Raw genomic sequence first — 18,936 nt, 5'->3', positions numbered from 1 at the left:
GCCGGGGGGAGGGAGGGGTACGGAGTGCGGGGGTGGGGAGCCTGTGGCGGCAGAGGCCGGCGTGACATTGCACCAGTCTGAGGCGCACCGTGCATTCTCCCAGGGAAGTTGTCCCTGGATCCCGGGACCCTGGCAGTGGCGGGCTGCACAGTCTCCCTGGAAGGGAGGTGCGGAGAGTGACCTGTGCTCGCACACAGGATTCTTGGTGGTGGCAGCAGCAGCCTTAGCGTCTCATGACCATCTCTGGGGTCTGCGCTTTTAGCCGCGGCTCGCACCCGTCTCTGGAGCTCCTTTAAGCAGTGCTCTTAATCCACTCTCCTCGCGCACCAGGAAACAAAGAGGGAAGAAAAAGTCTCTTGCTTCTTCGGCAGGTCCAGACTTTTTCCCCCGGACTCCCTCCCGGCTAGCTGTGGTGCACTAACCTCCTGCAGGCTGTGTTCACGCCGCCAACCCCAGTCCTCTCCCTGCGCTCCGACTGAAGCCCGAGCCTCAGCTCCCAGCCCTGCCCGCCCTGGCGGGTGAGCAGACAAGCCTCTCGGGCTGGTGAGTGCTGGTCGGTACCGATCCTCTGTGCGGAAATCTCTCCGCTTTGCCCTCTGCACCCCTGTTGCTGCGCTCTCCTCTGCGGCTCCAAAGCTTACCCCCTCCGCCACCCGCAGTCTCCGCCCGCGAAAGGGCTTCTAGTGTGTGGAAACCTTTCCTCCTTCACGGCTCCCTCCCACTGGTGCAGGTTACGTCCCTGTTCTTTTGTCTCTTGTTTTTTCTTTTGCCCTACCCAGGTACATGGGGAGCTTCTTGCCTTTTGGGAGGTCTGAGGTCTTCTGCCAGCGTTTAGTAGGTGTTCTGTAGGAGTTGTTCCACGTGTAGATGTATTTCTGATGTATCTGCAGGGAGGAAGGTGATCTCCGCGTCTTACCCTTCCGCCATCTTCCCCTAGATCCTGTTCTTTTTTTTTTTGCGGTACGCGGGCCTCTCACTGCTGTGGCCTCTCCTGTTGCGGAGCACAGGCTCCAGACACGCAGGCTCAGCGGCCGTGGCTCACGGGCCCAGCCGCTCCACGGCATGTGGGATCTTCCCGGACCAGGGCACGAACCCGTGTCCCCTGCATCGGCAGGCGGACTCTCAACCACTGCGCCACCAGGGAAGCCCTAGATCCTGTTCTTTTTAAAAGCCCTGTATGTCCCAGATTTTTTCCTGAAGGACATGAGATCTTTTCATAATTATGGAAAACCCATGAACATCATTTAAAAAGTAAATTTTCACTGTCACAATTTTTAGTAGTAACGTTGTTTTTAAAATAATTTCAATAAATGTACAAAACAACCTTTTTCTAAGACATGTTTCAAAGTTTAGTTTTGTTAACACTTTTTATTCTTATTTTTTTATTTTTAAAAAATATTTATTTATTTGGCTATGCCAGGTCTTACTTGTGGCACATGGGATTTCACTGTGGCATGCCGGATCTTTAGTTGCAGCATGTGAGCTCTTAGTTGCGGCATGTGAGATCTAGTTCCCTGACCAGGGATCGAACTCGGGCTCCTTGCATTGGGAGTGTGGAGTCTTAGCCATTGGACCACCAGGGAAGTCCCTTGTTAACACTTTTTAAGGTAATATACTTAATGAATGAGGAAATTTTCTTTGGCATGTTTTCATTCTAAATCATAAGCTAACATAACTGTAATAAGGAATTTATAGAGATTTGTATTCTGGCTTTGCCTGCTAATAGCAGTGTGACTTTGACCAAGTTACCTAACTTCTCTGAGTTGTTCTTTGCTTTTCTTTATATAAGTGGGAGGTAATACCTCTGTTAGAGGATTGTTATAAATATCCAAAGAAGTAAAAGTATAAAGTTATTTTATAAGCTGGAAAACATTTTACAGAAGTTAAGCTGCTGTTGTTACTTTTACTGGACTTGTATTTTACTTGTGTATTAATATTCGTACTTCCACTGGTGTATTCGATTAATCTCTTTTCATCTATTCTTGGTTATTGCTTCTGTTGTTGTCTCTTTGCTCTTTCCTGGTTTATCGGTTTCTGCCTGTCTACTGGATCATTCCCATCAGTGTAGAATATTTTGGCTGTTACTTTTCCCATGTTTAGGAAAAAACCCTCTCTTGACCCTTCTTCCCACTCTAGCCACACCACCATTTTTCTGCTTTCCTTTATAATAAAATTACTTGAATGAATTATCTGTGTCTGTTTAATTTCTCTTCTCACATTCTGGCTTGAATCCCCTCCAGGCAACCTTTACCCTTAACATTCCTCTGAAACTGTTCTTGCAAATCACTAATTATGTCTTTTGCACATTTTACTTGACCTAAGAGCACAATTTGATTCAATTAATTATGCCTACTACCTGGATACATTTTCTTCACTTGGCTTTTAGGATATCGCGCTCCTCTGGGTTTTTTTTTCTCCTTGACTGGCTGCTCTATCCCTTTGCTGATTGCTTTTCATGTTCTCAAATTTAGTATGGCCCAGGGCCCAGTTCTCAGGTCACTAATTTTCATTCACTTGCTTGGTAATCTCATTTAGTCTAATGGTTTTAAATAACATACAGACAATGGAATACTGTTCAGCACTAAAAGGAAATGAGCTATCAAGCCACAAAAAAAACGTGGAGGAACCTTAAATGCACATTACTAAGTAAAAGAAGCCAATCTGAAAAGACTACATACTATGTGATTACAACTATGCTAAAGGCTCCCAGGTTTCTATCTCTAGTCCAGATCTCTCTCTTGAACTTTATAGATTCCTATACCCACCTGTTGTACCCAACATTGAATATCTTATAAACATCTTGATATCTCATAAACATCATATAAACATTTTATATCCATCTTAACATGCACCAAACTGTACTTGTAATCTTGTTGACACATGTGTTCTTCCTTTTGTCTTTAAAATCTCAGTAAATGGCAGTTTTTTCTTCCACATGCATAGGCCAAAAGCCTTGGGTCGTCCTTGATTTCTTTTACTGCACATCTAGTCCGTTACAAAGACCTATTGATTGTACCTTCGAAGTTTGTATAGAATCTGACCATTTTTAATGTTTCCGTTGCCACCACACAGGTCCAATCATTTCACTTAGATTAATACAGCCTCCTAACTGATCTGATCTTTTCTGCCCTATGGTTTGTTCTGAGCAGCAGCCAGAGTGATCCTTTTAAAATGAAAATTACATAATGTCAGTTCTCATCTCAGAACCTTCCAGTGCCATCTAGGTATAAAAATATAGCAACAGGCAGTAGGGAAACATGGACTGATGGACAGTTATGATTGAGACAATTCAGTCTTAAGGTGCTGTCTGGATTGCTGTTTGCCTAGATATCCCTATGGCTTGTTTCCTCATCTGATCCCACAGATTTTTCCTCAATTTTACCTTCTCAGGCCAAACCTCGTTACTCTGTATGTATTAACAGGCCCTCTCACTGACCTGCCTCTATCCAGTCTCTGAACTTTTTGTCCTTCACTGTCTGCCCCTCTTACCCCTTAATAGTTCTGTCACCATTGCACATATCTGTTGTTAGTTTGTTTCCCATCATTAGACTGTAAACTTCATGAGGGCTGAGATTTTCATCTGTTTTGTTTATTATTACATCCCCATTATCTAGAACACATAGTATGTATTCATTAAGTATTTGTGGAATATATGACCAAACAAATAAATGTCACCTGGCAGATAGTAGGCAACTCAGTAGATTTGCTGAATGAAGTTGGTGTATTAGTTACTTTAAGAAAGCAGGAATTCTTTTTCTTTTTTAAGAGACTATTTTTAGAGGTGTTTTAGGTTTACAAACAAAATTGAGAGGGAGGTACAGAGATTTCCCATATGTTCCCTGCCCCCACATATGCATAGCCTCCCCCATTATCAACATCACTCACCAGAATGGTACATTTCTTACCAAGAGTGAACTTACACTGACATACCATAATCACTTAAAGTCTAGTTTACCTTAGGGTTCATTCTTGGTGTTGTCCATTTCATGGGTTTGGAAAAATATATAATATACCGGGTTTTTTAACTGTGCTCTGCCTGTTCATACCCCATCCCACCAGCAACCACTGATCTTTCTATTGTCTTTATAGTTTTGCCTTTTCCAGAATGTCATATAGTTGGAATCACATAGTATGTAGCTCCAGATTGTCTTCTTTTACTTAGTTATGTGCATTTAAGGTTCCTCTGTGTGTTTTTTGTGGCTTGATAGATCACTTCTTTTTAGTGCTGAACAGTATTCCATTGTCTGTATGTACCACAGTTTATTTCTCCATTTACCTACTGAAGGACGTCTTGGTTGCTTCCAATTTTGGCAATTATGAATAATGCTGGTATAAACATCTGTGTGCAGGTTTTTGTGTAGACTTAAGTTTTTAACTACTTTGGGTGAATACCAAGGAGCGCAATTGATGGATCATACAGTATGAATTTTGTAAGAAACTGCCAACTGTCTTCTGAAATGGCTGTACCAATTTGCATTCATACCAGCATTGTATTAGCGTACCTAATGCTCTCTAACCTCACCAGCATTTGGTGTTGTCAGTGTTCCAGATTTTGGCCATTCTGATATGTAGGTAGTTGTATCTCATTGTTTTAATTTGCATTTCCCTGATGACATATGATGTGGGGGCATCTTTTCATATGCTTCTTTGCCATCTCCTGTATAAAGAAGTGTATCTTCTTTGGTGAGAAGTCTTTTTTTTTTTTTTTTTTTTTAATTGGGTTTTGTATTCTTGTTATTGAGTTTTAGTTCTTTCTTTCTTTTGGCTGTGCCTTGCTGCTTGCGGAATCTTAGTTCCCCAACCAGGGATCGAACCCCGGCCCCTGCAGTGAAAGTGCCAAGTCCTAACCTCTGGACCGCCAGGGAGTTCCCTGGTTGAGAAGTATTTTAAGGTCTTTGGCCCAGTTTTCAATTGGGTTGTTTCTTTTTTTTTTTTTTTGAATTCTTGAATTTTATTTATTTTTTTATACAGCAGGTTCTTACTAGTCATCCATTTTATACATATTAGTGTATATATGTCGATCCCAATCTCTCAATTCATCCCACCCCCCCACCTCCCCCCACCACCCACCGCTTTCCCCCCTTGGTGTCCATATGTTTATTCTCTACATCTGTGTCTCAAGGGTTGTTTCTTATTATTGAGTTTTAAGAGTCCTTTGCTTTTTTGTATAACAGTCCTTTATCAGGTGTGTCTTTTGCAAGTATTTTCTTCCAGTCTGTGGCTTATCTTCTAATTCTCTTGATATCAGATTTTGCAGAGCAGAAGATTTTAATTTTAATGAAGTCCAGCTTATCATTTGGAGGTGTATCTAAAAAGGCATCACCATTCCCAAGGTCATCTAGGTTTTCTCCTGTGTTATATTCTAGGAGTTTTATAGTTTGTGTTTTACATTTAGGTCTATGATCCATTTTGAATTAATTTTTGTGAAGGGTGTAAGATCTCTGCCTAGATCCATTTTTCTGCATGTGGGTGTCCATTTGTTCCAATTCCGTTTGTTGAAGAGACTATCATTGCTCCATTATATTGCCTTTGCTTTTTGGTCAAAGATCAGTTGGCTATACTTATGGGGGTCTATTTCTGGGACCTCTATTCTGTTCCATTGATCTCTTTGTCTATTCTTTCATCAGTACCACACTGTCTTGACTACTATTCCTTTATAATAAGTCTTGAAGTCAGGTAGTATCAGTCCTCCAACTTTGTGCTTCTCCTTCAGTATTGTGTTGGCTGTTCTAGGTCTTTTACCTCCCCCCATAAAGATTAGAAGCAGTTTGTTAATATCCATAAACAACTTGCTGGGATTTTGATTGGGATTGCATTGAATCTGTACATCAAATTGGGAGGAGCTGACATCTCGACAATATTGAGTGTTCAATCCATGAAAATGGGATATCTCTGTATTTATTTAGTTCTTCTTTGATTTAGTGCCTCAGAGTTCTGTAGTTTTTCTCATATAGATGTTTTTTTAAAAATTAATTAATTAAAATTTTTTTGGCTGCTTTGGGTCTTTGTTGCTGTGTGCGGGCTTTCTCTAGTTGCAGCGAGCAAGCGCTACTCTTTGTTGTGGTGCGTGTGCTGCTCGTTGCAGTGGCTTCTCTTGTTGCAGAGCACAGGCTCTAGGCGCATGGGCTTCAGTGGTTGCAGAGCGCAGGCTCAGTAGTTGTGGCACATGGGCCCTAGAGTGCTCGGGCTTCAGTAGTTGTGGTGTGTGGGCTCAGTAGTTGCAGTGCTCAGGCTGTAGGCTGCGTGGGCTTCAGTAGTTGTGGTGCATGGGCTCAGTAGTTGTGGCTCACGGGCTCTGGAGCGCAGGCTGAGTAGTTGCGGCGCATGGGCTTAGTTGCTCTGCGGCATGTGAGATCTTCCCGGACCAGGGCTCGAACCTGTGTCCCCTGCATTGGCAGGTGGATTCTTAACCACTGTACCACCAGGGAAGTCCCCCTCACATAAATGTTATACCCAAATATTTCACTTTTTTGGGTGCTAATGTAAATGGTATTGTGTTTTAATTTCAGAATGCAGTTGGTGTATAGAAAAGCAATTGACTTTTGTTTATTAACCTTGTATCCTGCGACCTAATAATCACTTATTAGTTCCAGGAGATTGTTTTTGTTAATGCTTTCAGATTTTCTACATTACATAGACAATCATGTCATATGTGAACAAAGATAGTTTTATGTCTGCCTTCCCAATCTGCTAACCTTTTTTCCCTTCTCTTGCCTTACTGTATTAGCAAGGACTTCTAATACAGTGTTGAAAGGGAGTGGTGAGAGGGGACATCCTTGCCTTGTACCTGAACTCAGAAAGTTTATAGAGTTTCTCACCAATAAGTATGATGTTAGGTGTAGGTTTTTTGTAGACAGTCATTATCAAGTTGAAAAAGTATCCTCTGTTCCTAGTTTACTAAGAGTTTTTATCATGAGTGTTAGATTTTGTCACATGCTTTTTCTGCATTTCTTGATAAGATCATGTGATTTTTCTCTTTCAGCTGTTGATGATAGCTTACACTATATGATTTTCAAATGCTGAACCAGCCTTACATACCTGGGATAGATCCTACTTGGTTGTTGTGTATAGTTCTTTTAGTAGTTTTTTAGGTGCTTGATTAGCTAATATTTAGTTGAGGATTTTTGCATCTATATATTTTTTCTTTTTATTGGAGTATAGTTGCTTTACAATGTTGTGTTAGTTTCTGCTGTACAATGAAGTGAATCAGCTATATGTATACATATATTCCTTCACTTTGGACCTCCCTCCTACCTCTCCACCCCCATCCCCCCATTTAGGTCATCACAGAGCACTGAGCTATACAGCAGGTTCCCACTAGTTATCTATTTTATACATGGTAGTGTATATATGTCAATCCTAATCTCCCAATTCCCTCCCTGTGTCCACACCACAAGTCTGTTCTCTACGTCTGCATCTCTATTCCTGCCCTGCAATAGGTTCATCTGTACCATTCCTCTAGATTCCACATGTATGTGTTAATATACGATATTTGTTTTTCTCTTTCTAACTTAATTCACTCTGTATGACAGACTCTAGGTCCATCCACATCTCTACAAATGACCCAATTTCGTTCCTTTTTATGGCTGAGTAATATTCCATTGTATATATATACCACATCTTCTTTATCCATTCATCTGTTGTTGGACATTTAGGTTGCTTCCATGTCCTGGCTATTGTAAATAGTGCTGCAGTGAACATTTGGGTACATGTGTGTTTTTGAATTATGGTTTTCTCAGGATATATGCCCAGTAGTGGGATTGCTGGGTCATATGGTAGTTCTATTTGTAGTTTTTTACGGAACCTCCATGCTGTTCTCCATAGTGGCTGTATTTACATTCCCACCAACAGTACAAGAGGGTTCCCTCTTCTCCACACCATCTCCAGCATTTATTTATTTATTTATTTATTTTTTTGCGGTACGCGGGCCTCTCCCCTTGCGGAGCACAGGCTCCGGATTCACAGGCTCAGCGGCCATGGCTCACGGGCCTAGCCGCTCCGCGGCATGTGGGATCTTCTCAGACCGGGGCACGAACCCGTGTCCCCTGCATCGGCAGGCGGACTCTCAACCACTGCACCACCAGGGAAGCCCTTGCTGGAAGATTTTCAATCACAGTTTCAATTTCATTGCTTGTGATTGGTGTGTTCATATTTTCTCTTTCTTCCTGGTTCAGTCGTGGAAGGTTATACCTATCTAAGAATTTGTCCATTTCTTCCAAGTTGTCTCTTTTATTGGCATGGAGTTGCTTGTAGTAGTCTCTTAGGATACTTTGTATTTCTGTGGTGTCTGTTGTAACTTCTCCTTTTTCATTTCTAACTTTATTGATTTGAGTCCTCTCCCTCTTTTTTTTTTGCGGTATGTGGGCCTCTCACTGTTGTGGCCTCTCCCGTTGCGGAGCACAGGCTCCGGACATGCAGGCTCAGCGGCTGTGGCTCATGGGTCTAGCCGCTCTGCGACATGTGGGATCTTTCTGGACCGGGGCACGAAGCCATGTCCCCTGCATCGGCAGGCGGACTCAACCACTGCGCCACCAGGGAAGCCCCTCCCTCTTTTTCTTGATGAGTCTGGCTAATGGTTTACAAATTTTATTTGTCTTCTCAAAGAACCAGCTTTTAGTTTTATTGATGTTTGCTATTGTTTTCTTTGTTTCTGTCTCATTTATTTCTGCACTGATCTTTATGATTTCTTTCCTTCTGCTAACTTTGGGTTTTGTTTGTTCTTCTTTCTCTGTTTCCTTTAGGTATAAGGTTAGATTGTTTATTTGAGATTTTTCTTGTTTCTTGAGGTAGGCTTGTATAGCTATAAACTTCCCTCTTAGAACTGCTTTTGCTGCATCCCATAGGTTTTGGATTGTCGTGTTTTCATTGTCATTTGTCTCTAGGTATTTTTTGATTTCCTCTTTGATTTCTTCAGTAATCTCTTGGTTGTTTAGTAACGTATTGTTTAGCCTTCATGTATTTGTGTTTTTTACGTTTTTTTCCCTGTAATTCATTTCTAGTCTCATAGCATTGTAGTCAGAAAAGATGCTTGATATGATTTCAATTTTCTTAAATTTACTGAGGCTTGCTTTGTGGCCCAAGATATGATCTATCCTGGAGAATGTTCCGTGCGCACTTGAGAAGAAAGTGTAGTCTGCCGTTTTTGGATGGAATGTCCTATAAATATCAATTAAATCTATCTGGTCTGTTGTGTCATTTAAAGCTTCTGTTTCCTTATTTATTTTCATTTTGGATGATCTGTCCATTGGTGTAAGTGAGGTGTTAAAGTCCCCCACTATTATTGTGTTACTGTTGATTTCCTGTTATATAGCTGTTAGCAGTTGCCTTATGTGTTGAGGTGTTCCTATGTTGGGTGCATATATATTTATAATTGTTATATCTTCTTTTTGGATTGATCCCTTGATCATTATGTAGTGTCCTTCCTTGTCTCTTGTAACATTCTTTATTTTAAAGTCTATTTTATCTGATATGTGTATTGCTACTCCAGCTTTCTTTTGATTTCCATTTTCATGGAATATCTTTTTCCATCCCCTCACTTTCAGTCTGTATGTGTCCCTAGGTCTGAAGTGGGTCTCTTGTAGACAGCATATATACAGGTCTTGTGTTTGTATCCATTCAGCAAGTCTGTTTTCGTTGGAGCATTTAATCCATTCACATTTAACGTAATTATCGATATGTATGTTCCTATGACCATTTTCTTAATTGCTTTGGATTTGTTTCTGTAGGTCCTTTTCTCCTCTTGTGTTTCCCACTTAGAGAAGTTCCTTTAGCATTTGTTGTACAGCTGGTTTGGTGGTGCTGAATTCTCTTAGCTTTTGCTTGTCTGTAAAGCTTTTGATTTCTCCATCGAATCTGAATGAGATCCTTGCCGGGTAGAGTAATCTTGGTTGTAGGTTCTTCCCTTTCATCACTTTAAGTATATCATGCAACTTCCTTCTCGCTTGTAGAGTTCCTGCTGAGAAATCAGCTGTTAACCTTATGGGTGTTCCCTTGTATGTTATTTGTCGTTTTTCCCTTGCTGCTTTCAATAATTTTTCTTTGTCTTTAATTTTTGCCAACTTGATTACTATGTTTCTTGGCATGTTTCTCCTTGGGTTTATCCTGTATGGAACTCTCTGCGCTTCCTGGACTTGGGTGGCTATTTCCTTTCCCATGTTAGGGAAGCTTTCAACTATAATCTCTTCAAATATTTTCCGGGTCCTTTCTCTCTCTCTTTTCTTTCTGGGACCCCTATAATGTGAATGTTGTTGCATTTAATGTTGTCCCAGAGGTCTCTTAGGCTGTCTTCATTTCTTTTCATTCTTTTTTCTTTATTCTGTTCTGCAGCAGTGAATTCCAGCATTCTGTCTTCCAGGTCACTTATCTGTTCTTCTGCCTCAGTTATTCTGCTATTGATTCCTTCTAGTGTATTTTTCATTGCAGTTATTGTATTGTTCATCTCTGTTTGTTTGTTCTTTAATTCTTCTAGGTCTTTGTTAAACATTTCTTGCATCTTCTTTTTCCAGGGTCCTGGATCATCTTCACTATCATTATTCTGAATTCTTTTTCTCGAAGGTTGCCTATCTCCACTTCATTTAGTTGTTTTTCTGGGGTTTTATCTTGTTCCTTCATCTGGTACATAGTCCTCTGCCTTTTCATCTTGTCTATCTTTCTGTGAATGTGGTTTTTGTTCCACAGGCTGCAAGATTGTAGTTCTTCTTACTTCTGCTCAAAAGCAGCTATTTTTAAAAATAGTTAATTTGAGGCATGGCATTGTTATACATATCTACAAATCTGGTTAATGTCTGTCTGACTTAACAGAAGTCAGCTGGATTCTCATACCTGCTTCTGCATTCTCTCTGTTCTATAGGTTCTTTTGTTTCTAGTGCATGAGGCCAGTTTAGCTTCACAGAGATATCTAGTTGGAAAAGAGAGAAGTATTTTAATAGCTCCTTACAGACTGTCTTTCATATTAAACAAAACTGCACAAGTGGTAGTTTCTTAAGAAGAATCTGAGAAGATCAAAGCTTTTGTTGATTTCAGAGGTGATCATCAAAGACACTAAAAAGTTTACATAGTTTGAAGTAATGCACAAGACATTTGTATTAGACTTGGGAGGTATTTATTTTAAGGGAGGAATAAGCATGGGATGATGTCATTAAGCCCATTGGAAAATGCAGGAGCCTTCTCATGTGTTTCTGAGGTTCAGAGGTGTTATTTCAATTATATGTAATAAAGGGATCTGGTGAACTACATGACTCCTCTGTTACCTGCTAGGAAGTTAACCAACCTGTATGTTCATGGCTGAGGAGAAAGAGAAGTAGCAGACCATCATTTTCAGAGGAGAGAATTCTAAGGAAGGAAAAAGAATGTGATAGTAGTAGCAGTACCTATTGCCCACTGGGGTAGCAAGAAATGCAGGGTCCTCATTTTATACACACACACGCAAACACACATAAGACTCAGGTTTTGAGGAAGATAAATTACTCTCTGTAAAAAGAGATGCTAACATCTATAGACTATTATAAGTAGTAGTTAAAGAGGGGCATTTGACTAACTTATAATCTAATATCCTAATTTAGATCGGAAACTTCGTCTCATATGTAAGTGATGGGAACTCCATTAATACAGTGGTGTGTTCTTTTTGTCAGACTGTAGGTATACTGTTAGAGCCATGCAGTGACCATGGTGATGGTGAAGATGGCTGTCTTGAGAGGTAAGCATTTTCTCTTGTTGTTGCTAATTAATTATTCATTTTGAGAATTGGAGTTCTTTACAGATTCTGGGGTGAATGTTTTAGATGAAGCTATCCATTATAACATACATTTTAGATGATCTAAAAAACCAAATGTTTTGTTTTGATGGTAAGTATAAAGCATATTAAATGTCCATAAATATTGAAAGTAGATGCAGGTTCAGACAGACATTAGTTATAACTTGGAAAACGTTCAGAAGGAAGAACACAGCCTTCTTGGAGACACTTAAAACTTTCAGCTGATTTGTAGAACAATTTGGGAGTTTATTGATATTTTGAATACATTTCAGTGAGTTAATTCATAGTCTTGGAACTATGGATAGCTAACTGAAAGTTTGTAACATAGTTGCATCAACAAATATGTAGGGATGTTTTTGTTCCCCTTCTAACTACTCCTCCATGTGTCCCAGTACAGTCCTATGCAGTTGGTGCTTGTTTATGTCCTTGGCCAGCAGTAATGGAAGGGGGATCCCTGAGGCAATGAGTATTTCAGCCATATGTAGTCCCCATAGTTACTCGATAGATAAAGTCCCTTTAAACAGAAGCTTTCTAGAATGTTTTAAAGTAGGTTTTGGGTGTCGTTACTCTTTTTATGATTCTTTAAGACATTGCTAAGAAGTGTGTTATAATTTTCTTCAGAATGATGATTTGATATTCTAAAAACACATTAGTAATGAAGTTGGAGACTAGATTGTAAATACTGAGAAGTCCCATACAGCATTACTAATTTGGTGATAGCCTGTTGGCAGGGGTAAACTTGCATTAATGCCATTGTCTCTCTTAATTGTGGGTAGGAAACCTGTTCTCTGAGGGCACGTAAATTCTTTGGAGCCATGTCTCTGGAGCGTCCCCATACTCTGAAGGTCCACAGATTTCCTGCTTACAGCAGTTCCTTGTGCTTCCTTTCAGGAGGCAGGAATGATCTTCTTCCAGCCCAGGGAATATTGGAGCTATGGGCTGAAGATAAAAGATTAACAGCATTAACAGGCATCCCCAGAATGATGACATCTGGATTTGGTAGAACAATAAGGATCCATTTAGTGAGGACTCAGTCTTTTTCAAGAAAGCTCTTTCCCCTTCAACTTATGTATAGGTTAGCAAACTTGTTTTTAGACCCAAAGATTTTCTTGGTTAAGTGGATTACATTTTGCATGTTTAACACTCAATGTTTCTCAAATTTAGGTGATTAGGTCTTTTAGTCTGTTAGGGTAGAATTTAGCTCATCCCCCCATTTGCTCCCACTCTAAGCAAAAGAGGGCTTTTGCTTCCCAGGGAATTTAGTTTGTTTCTCATGCTCAGCAAGAATCCATATTTAGATCAAGACCTGTCTTCTTGCAGTTCTTTTATGCACACTCTTTTATGGCAGGGTAGGAGCAGCACCAGTGAGTATCTTTGTAAATTGCCACAGTGTCTTTGGGGAGGAGAACTTTCCCGCAGTCGGCATATTGATAACCTACTGTGATACTAGATACTGTGTTGACTGGTCAAATAGGTAGAGATCATTTGTGACAGCTTGCTTTAACACTTGTTCTAGATGGGGGTTAGTTTTTATGGGGGAATAAGAAGTGAATTGAGATTTTATAAATTTCCTTTTTACATGTTACCATTATGTTTTTAGGAAGGAGAGGTTTAGAAGTAGTAACCTTGTTTTGATTGTAATAGAATACCATCAGATTTAAAATATAGGTACATGGGGCTTCCCTGGTGGCGCAGTGGTTGAGAGTCTGCCTGCCGATGCAGGGGACACGGGTTCGTGCCCCGGTCCGGGAAGATCCCACATGCCACGGAGCGGCTAGGCCCATGAGCCATGGCCGCTAGGCCTGCGTGCCCGGAGCCTGTGTTCCGCAATGGGAGAGGCCACAACAGTGAGAGGCCCGCATACCGCAAAAAAAAAAAAAAAAATGTATATATATATATATATATATATATATAGGTACATAGCTATACCTTTAAGAAATCTTTAAAAAGGAAAAAAATGTCCCAGAGTGGGAGAGAATAAAGTTATTTGGTTAAAACTAATATTTATTTTTATAAAATCTTTTCCATTATACATTCAGTTCTTTTGGCTTTTATTTATTGTGGATTATATTTTTCCTTTTAAAGTGTTTTCTTTTGGGGGAGTGGCTGTGTAAAGGGGTGGTAAATGTTACTTAATTTTTCTACACCTGAACTGATTCTGTGGATCTTTTCAGTAGTGTGTGATTTTCAGATAATAAGGCTCCAAAGAATGGGCATATGTCCAGTTGTTGTTTTATGCTCTCACCCTGTAAATCCTAACTGTATGAGGAAGAGAGGAATCTAGGTAAGAAATATGCAATGATAGGAACCAATTTATTCTTAAAAGACTAATAACTTCACTTGATTTTTAGGAAAGAATGTTTGTCATTTGACAGTGATAAGTTGTCACACTTCATTCTGGTAAGAATTATTTTTCTCTTATGGTTCTTAAAAGTTCGACTAGGTTTAATCTACCAGTTATTGTATCTGACCTTTAACTCTTGGGTTTAATAGGTTGAAATGTAAATACTCTTACCAAATGTTTTACAGTCAAGCAGCAACTTGATTTGCCACTTTAGTTTTTTTGTTTGTTTTTGTGTTATTTGCCACTTTTGGTTACAAGAAACTTAGTTATGAAAACAGTTTTCTCAATTTGGGATCCAAACTTTGTGTTCCAGTAAGATGTATTATAAAACTGCACATTTGTATTTGAAAATAGTTTGAATGGTGGGAGTGGGACAGTTAACTGTAGGCACAGTAAACTAATGAAGACTACACAAGGATATATGCTGGTTGTCTTTAAGCTGGGTGTGAAAAGCTTCTTTGTTGTGAAATGTATTCTTTATTTTAAAATACAGGATTCTAGTAGCAAGATATGTGATTTGAATGCCAACACTGAATCAGAAGTGCCAGGAGGTCAAAGTGTTGGTGTTCAAGGGGAGGCAGCATGTGTCCAAATTCCACATTTAGATCTGAAGAATGTTTCTGACGGTGATAAATGGGAAGGTAATTTTACCCACACACATTATTTTCCTGATAATGTTATTTGTAACTGAAATTACCCAAGGCAGTAATGAGATTACTGCCCTTTTCTTAGCAACCTTATTCATTTTTATTTGATTCATGTAAGAGTGAGTGACTATTTTTACTCAAATGCACTTATGAAATTATGGGGCAACTATCTCATTTGAACTAGAAGTTCTTATTTTATCCATTAGCTCTGAAGATGGATGTTAAAACTGATGAAAAAAATAAAATCAAGGATAGGATTTTGTTAATTGTTAAACCAGGTGCTGTCTCCCAGTTTTTGAAAGTCTGGTATGTTAGGGCTTGGGCATCTCACCACTTTAAACAGAGGGCTTATATATAGCTACCTTTTCTTTATAATCATCAGGAATACATTTAAAAAGAAATTATCTTCAAGGTTATTTGTAAGCACATATTGTACTGTATCTCTGTATTAGGTTATGAAGGTATGGGAGCAGGGTCCTAACAAATTTTACAAAGGAGAGAAATTTTAATTTTAATTTAAAAAGGCAAGCCACATGGGTATATGTATTTGTCAAAACTCAGCAGATATATACTTAAGACTTGCGTTTCATTGTATGTAAGTTTTTTTTTAATCAAAAGAAGCAAAAAGTATAAATAAATACTGAACTTCAGTGAATGATTTGCATGCAGAAGTGTTTATGGGGAAGTATACAGGTATCTACAGTTTACTTTGAAATCCATGAAGAAAATAATAAATAATGGAATGGGAATGTTATAAAGCAAGTATAGTAAAATGTTAATGGTAGAATCTAGGTGATTGGTATATAGATGTCCACTTTAAAATTCTCTCAACTTTGCTGTGTGTTTGTAAACTTTCAAATAAAATGTTGCGGTTGGGAGTGGAAGTAAGAAGCAAATTTGGATCCAGGAGGCCTCTGGATCATACACCTTTCTATGTAAAGAGACAAGGAGACCACTCAGAAATCTTGAAGTTGTATATTTGTTCACTTGGATGAAGATCCCTTGGTAATCTCACCTTTGGCAAGTTAGCCAGTGACATACAGTAGCAATAACAAGACGAATTGCAATGCCAATACCACAGACTCCTTTTGCCACCTCAAGTCTATGTACCTGATCACAGTAGGAGCATTTTTATTTATTTATTTTTAAGGTATAGCCAATTTTCTAAAAGCCCCAAACAAATCATTGTGCCAATCTTTATTGCTGTCTTTCCTCCTCCCCCTCCTACCCCTTTTTTGGTCTAGGTGTTTGGCATGCCTAATGGCATATTATGTGTCTTAACTTAGACTAAATCAGGAAGTTGTCTTCCATTTACTTTGTTCTGGGGTTATTCAGGATGTTTGGAATTTATGAAGATGCTCCCCAGAGTTAGGGATATGTTAGCATTCTGGTGGCAGTGAAGATCAGATGTCCATTTTAGTTATTTATCCTGGCATGGTCACTGAAAAGGAGTGGTGGTCAATAGAGCATCCCTTGAGCTGTAGTAGGAAGAGTCTGTAAAAGATAAAGCTGGGATTCTGACAGAGGATTTAATCCTGCTTCTTTTTGGAGGATGCAGATAAATAGCCCTTTACAATCTTTGTCCTAAGGGTTCTGATCTTAAGTTTTAAGCATAGAAGACCGTTTGTTTTCCATTGTCTGAGGAGATAGGACATTCTCTGTCCAGCTTCAGCTTTCTGGAGGCTTCCCCAAAGAGACTCTGATGGTAGGCTCTCTTTTGTTGCTTTGTCAGAATCCATCCTTTACAACTTGTGGTGGTAGGGAAAGTAGGTCACTATGTACTCCTGATCCCTGATTTTCAGTGTCTGAACTGCCCTGTTAGCTACCTGGCTGTGACAAGTCCTCGTAGACCTCCTTCTGGCTCTTCCAGGAGTAAGGGTCAGTGACTTTCAGAGAGCCAAGAGCAGTAGACATCTGAGTAAACTTCTCAGTCATGAACTCTGCATGTGCTTGGGAGAGTAGCTATTAGCAGACCATGTTGTTCTTTCCAACTGTGCCCCATAATACAGAGACTGATTTTCTACAACTGGGAGTCAAGATATTCTAAATAATAGTCTTCCTTAAGAGACCAAATTACTTTAGACCCTATATACCTTGGAATCAGAGACATACCCCATTTGAAATGACTCTTAATAGAGAAGTAGGGTGACTTCAAATGGAGGACCGCCTCACTCTTCCTAAGTATGTGGGTTTTGTTTTTTTGTATTGTTCAAAGGGTAGTCAGCAGAATGCAGTTAGCAAGCAGGTAGCACATGTCTGCCACCAGTATGCATTTGTAGCAGCCATCCAAAGATCTTGGTTTTTAATGGAAGTAGACAACATCTTTACTTCAGATTCTTTCCTGCTGACTCTTGAATGAAATACAGTAGGATCTTTTCAAAGAGCAAACTAAAGGAAATATTTTTCTGTCAAATCATTTATACTGAAAAGTTTCAACAGTACCTGATTAAGTTTCCATTTCTTCAGTTTTATGTTTGAGTTTTAATAGAACAGCACTACTTTGATTTTTTTTTTTTTTTTTTTGCCTTGCTTGCTGAAACAGAAGTGTATGTTTGTGTTTGTTTTTAAAGTTTGGTTAGTAGTAATTTCTTTGAATAAAGTTTTTGAGCAGAATGCCTAACTGGTTTTAGGGAAATGTTTTTGGTATCTTTGGCTTTGTGTTAGTTATGTGTATGGTTTGTTCTGACTGTGCTGTGTGTTCACTTTAGTATTTTTTGCCATTTTTTCCATTTTATTAGCGTCATGCCCTATCACTTTTCCCCTCATTGATTTCAAAACAATGCATCTGCAGAGAGATGGGGAGGGTAAGTATGGTTCGCCATAGTTTAGCTTTTTGCCTTTTTATGGTTCGCTTTGTTTGCCTTTTTATTAGCCCTTCTCCTGCTGTCCCCATATATTAGGAAAACTATTCTGGGTTAAAGATGATACCCAGAAAATATTGTTTTTGTTAGTTCCTTCTTTTCTTAAAACAGGAGATTTCTCATAAAATGTTTATTACCAGTTACTTATTTTCTGGGAAGCAGGTACAAGGGTTGTTTTGAAAATCACTTTATTGCTGGGTTTATTATGGGATTGCACGCTTAGTGCTCAATTTTTAGTTATCAGATTGATCTGGGCTTTAAAAACTAAATTAATTATGTTATTACCCTGAAAAAAAGTAATGCTTTAAATTGCTAATGCATAAAGTTAAACTAAATTAGTAGCAATGCGTAGGTATTGTGTGAAGAAAAAGAAAACATCATTCTTGATTTCTGACACTGTCAAGCCATTTTTGCATCCAGAAATACTTAACTAATTTTTGCTATTAAAAGCCACAGTATCAAAGTTTTACGCTGTAGTTATAAAGTTAATGTGTAGATGGAAAAGTCCCAATCCCCACCCTGAATCCAGTGATACTTGAAGATAATTTTGTATTTGGAGTATATTTGTGGATTGTGTGTTTATCTATATGTGTTCTGTATGTAATCAAACCTTATTTGTGCAAAGACATCAAATATCTTAACATGGCTTCATTTGAGAACATACAGGATAACTCCAATAAAATAGATGTGCTTAAGAGGGAGTAGTGCTTTTAAATTTTGTCTTGGTCATACTTTGGGGTGTTTAATTATTAAAATATGTATTATACACAGGAATCCTGTAGCAGAAAATAACCACCACAGTTTAATGTTAGAGGCCAGGTACTGTCAGGTGAGTTAGCTGCTTTTGTTTGGGAAGGTTAGAATTCTTTGGAGTCCAAGAACTCCATTGGGTAAGTGTTCTGAATAGCATGAGGAATAGCTTCCAGTTCTTAACACAGTAATTTTACAGTGAGGGATGATTTATTCACCTGGCAGCATTTGGTTAAGTTAAATTCCTAACTGATGACTGTTAAGTGTTTACTGTTTCTAAAAGAAGACTTTTCCCTACTTGAAAAATAACATTTTAATTTTAAAGAGCTTGACAGTGTCCCTTCTTACTTTGTGACTGGGTTCAGAAATTTAAAGTGTAACTCCTTATGTGAAATTAGAACTCTGAGCTGAAAAATGAAGCTCAGACAATTTTAAACTATAGTAGGCTTTATGAAGACCCTAGTAACCCATAATTATTATATGAACCACTACATAATGATAAAGGTTTAAAGAACATATAGCTGATATTGCGTGACTTTTTTTCCATGTGGAACCAAGAGACCCATGGTACTATTCTTTGTG

General features: G+C 39.0%; 1 protein-coding gene across 6 annotated transcripts in view; it reads left to right on the top strand.

Moving 5' to 3' along the window:
- The window catches only part of FAM13B (family with sequence similarity 13 member B), an 86,670-nt gene that overhangs the window by 54,920 nt on the left and 12,814 nt on the right, over positions 1-18,936 (top strand). For all 6 annotated transcript variants that reach the window (XM_029216973.1, XM_029216972.1, XM_029216970.1 and 3 more), the window contains 3 exons: positions 11,631-11,695; positions 14,104-14,152; positions 14,590-14,737. In XM_029216973.1, the coding sequence (XP_029072806.1) occupies positions 11,631-11,695; positions 14,104-14,152; positions 14,590-14,737 (262 nt within the window). The remainder of the gene's footprint in view (positions 1-11,630; positions 11,696-14,103; positions 14,153-14,589; positions 14,738-18,936) is intronic.

This window comes from Monodon monoceros, unplaced genomic scaffold, assembly GCF_005190385.1.
Source record: "Monodon monoceros isolate NGI ecotype Baffin Bay Population unplaced genomic scaffold, NGI_Narwhal_1 Super_Scaffold_12, whole genome shotgun sequence".
In the NCBI taxonomy this organism is placed as follows: domain Eukaryota; kingdom Metazoa; phylum Chordata; class Mammalia; order Artiodactyla; family Monodontidae; genus Monodon; species Monodon monoceros.
The sequence above is the reverse complement of the archived record's forward strand: the minus strand, read 5'-3'. Positions and strand labels throughout refer to the sequence as shown.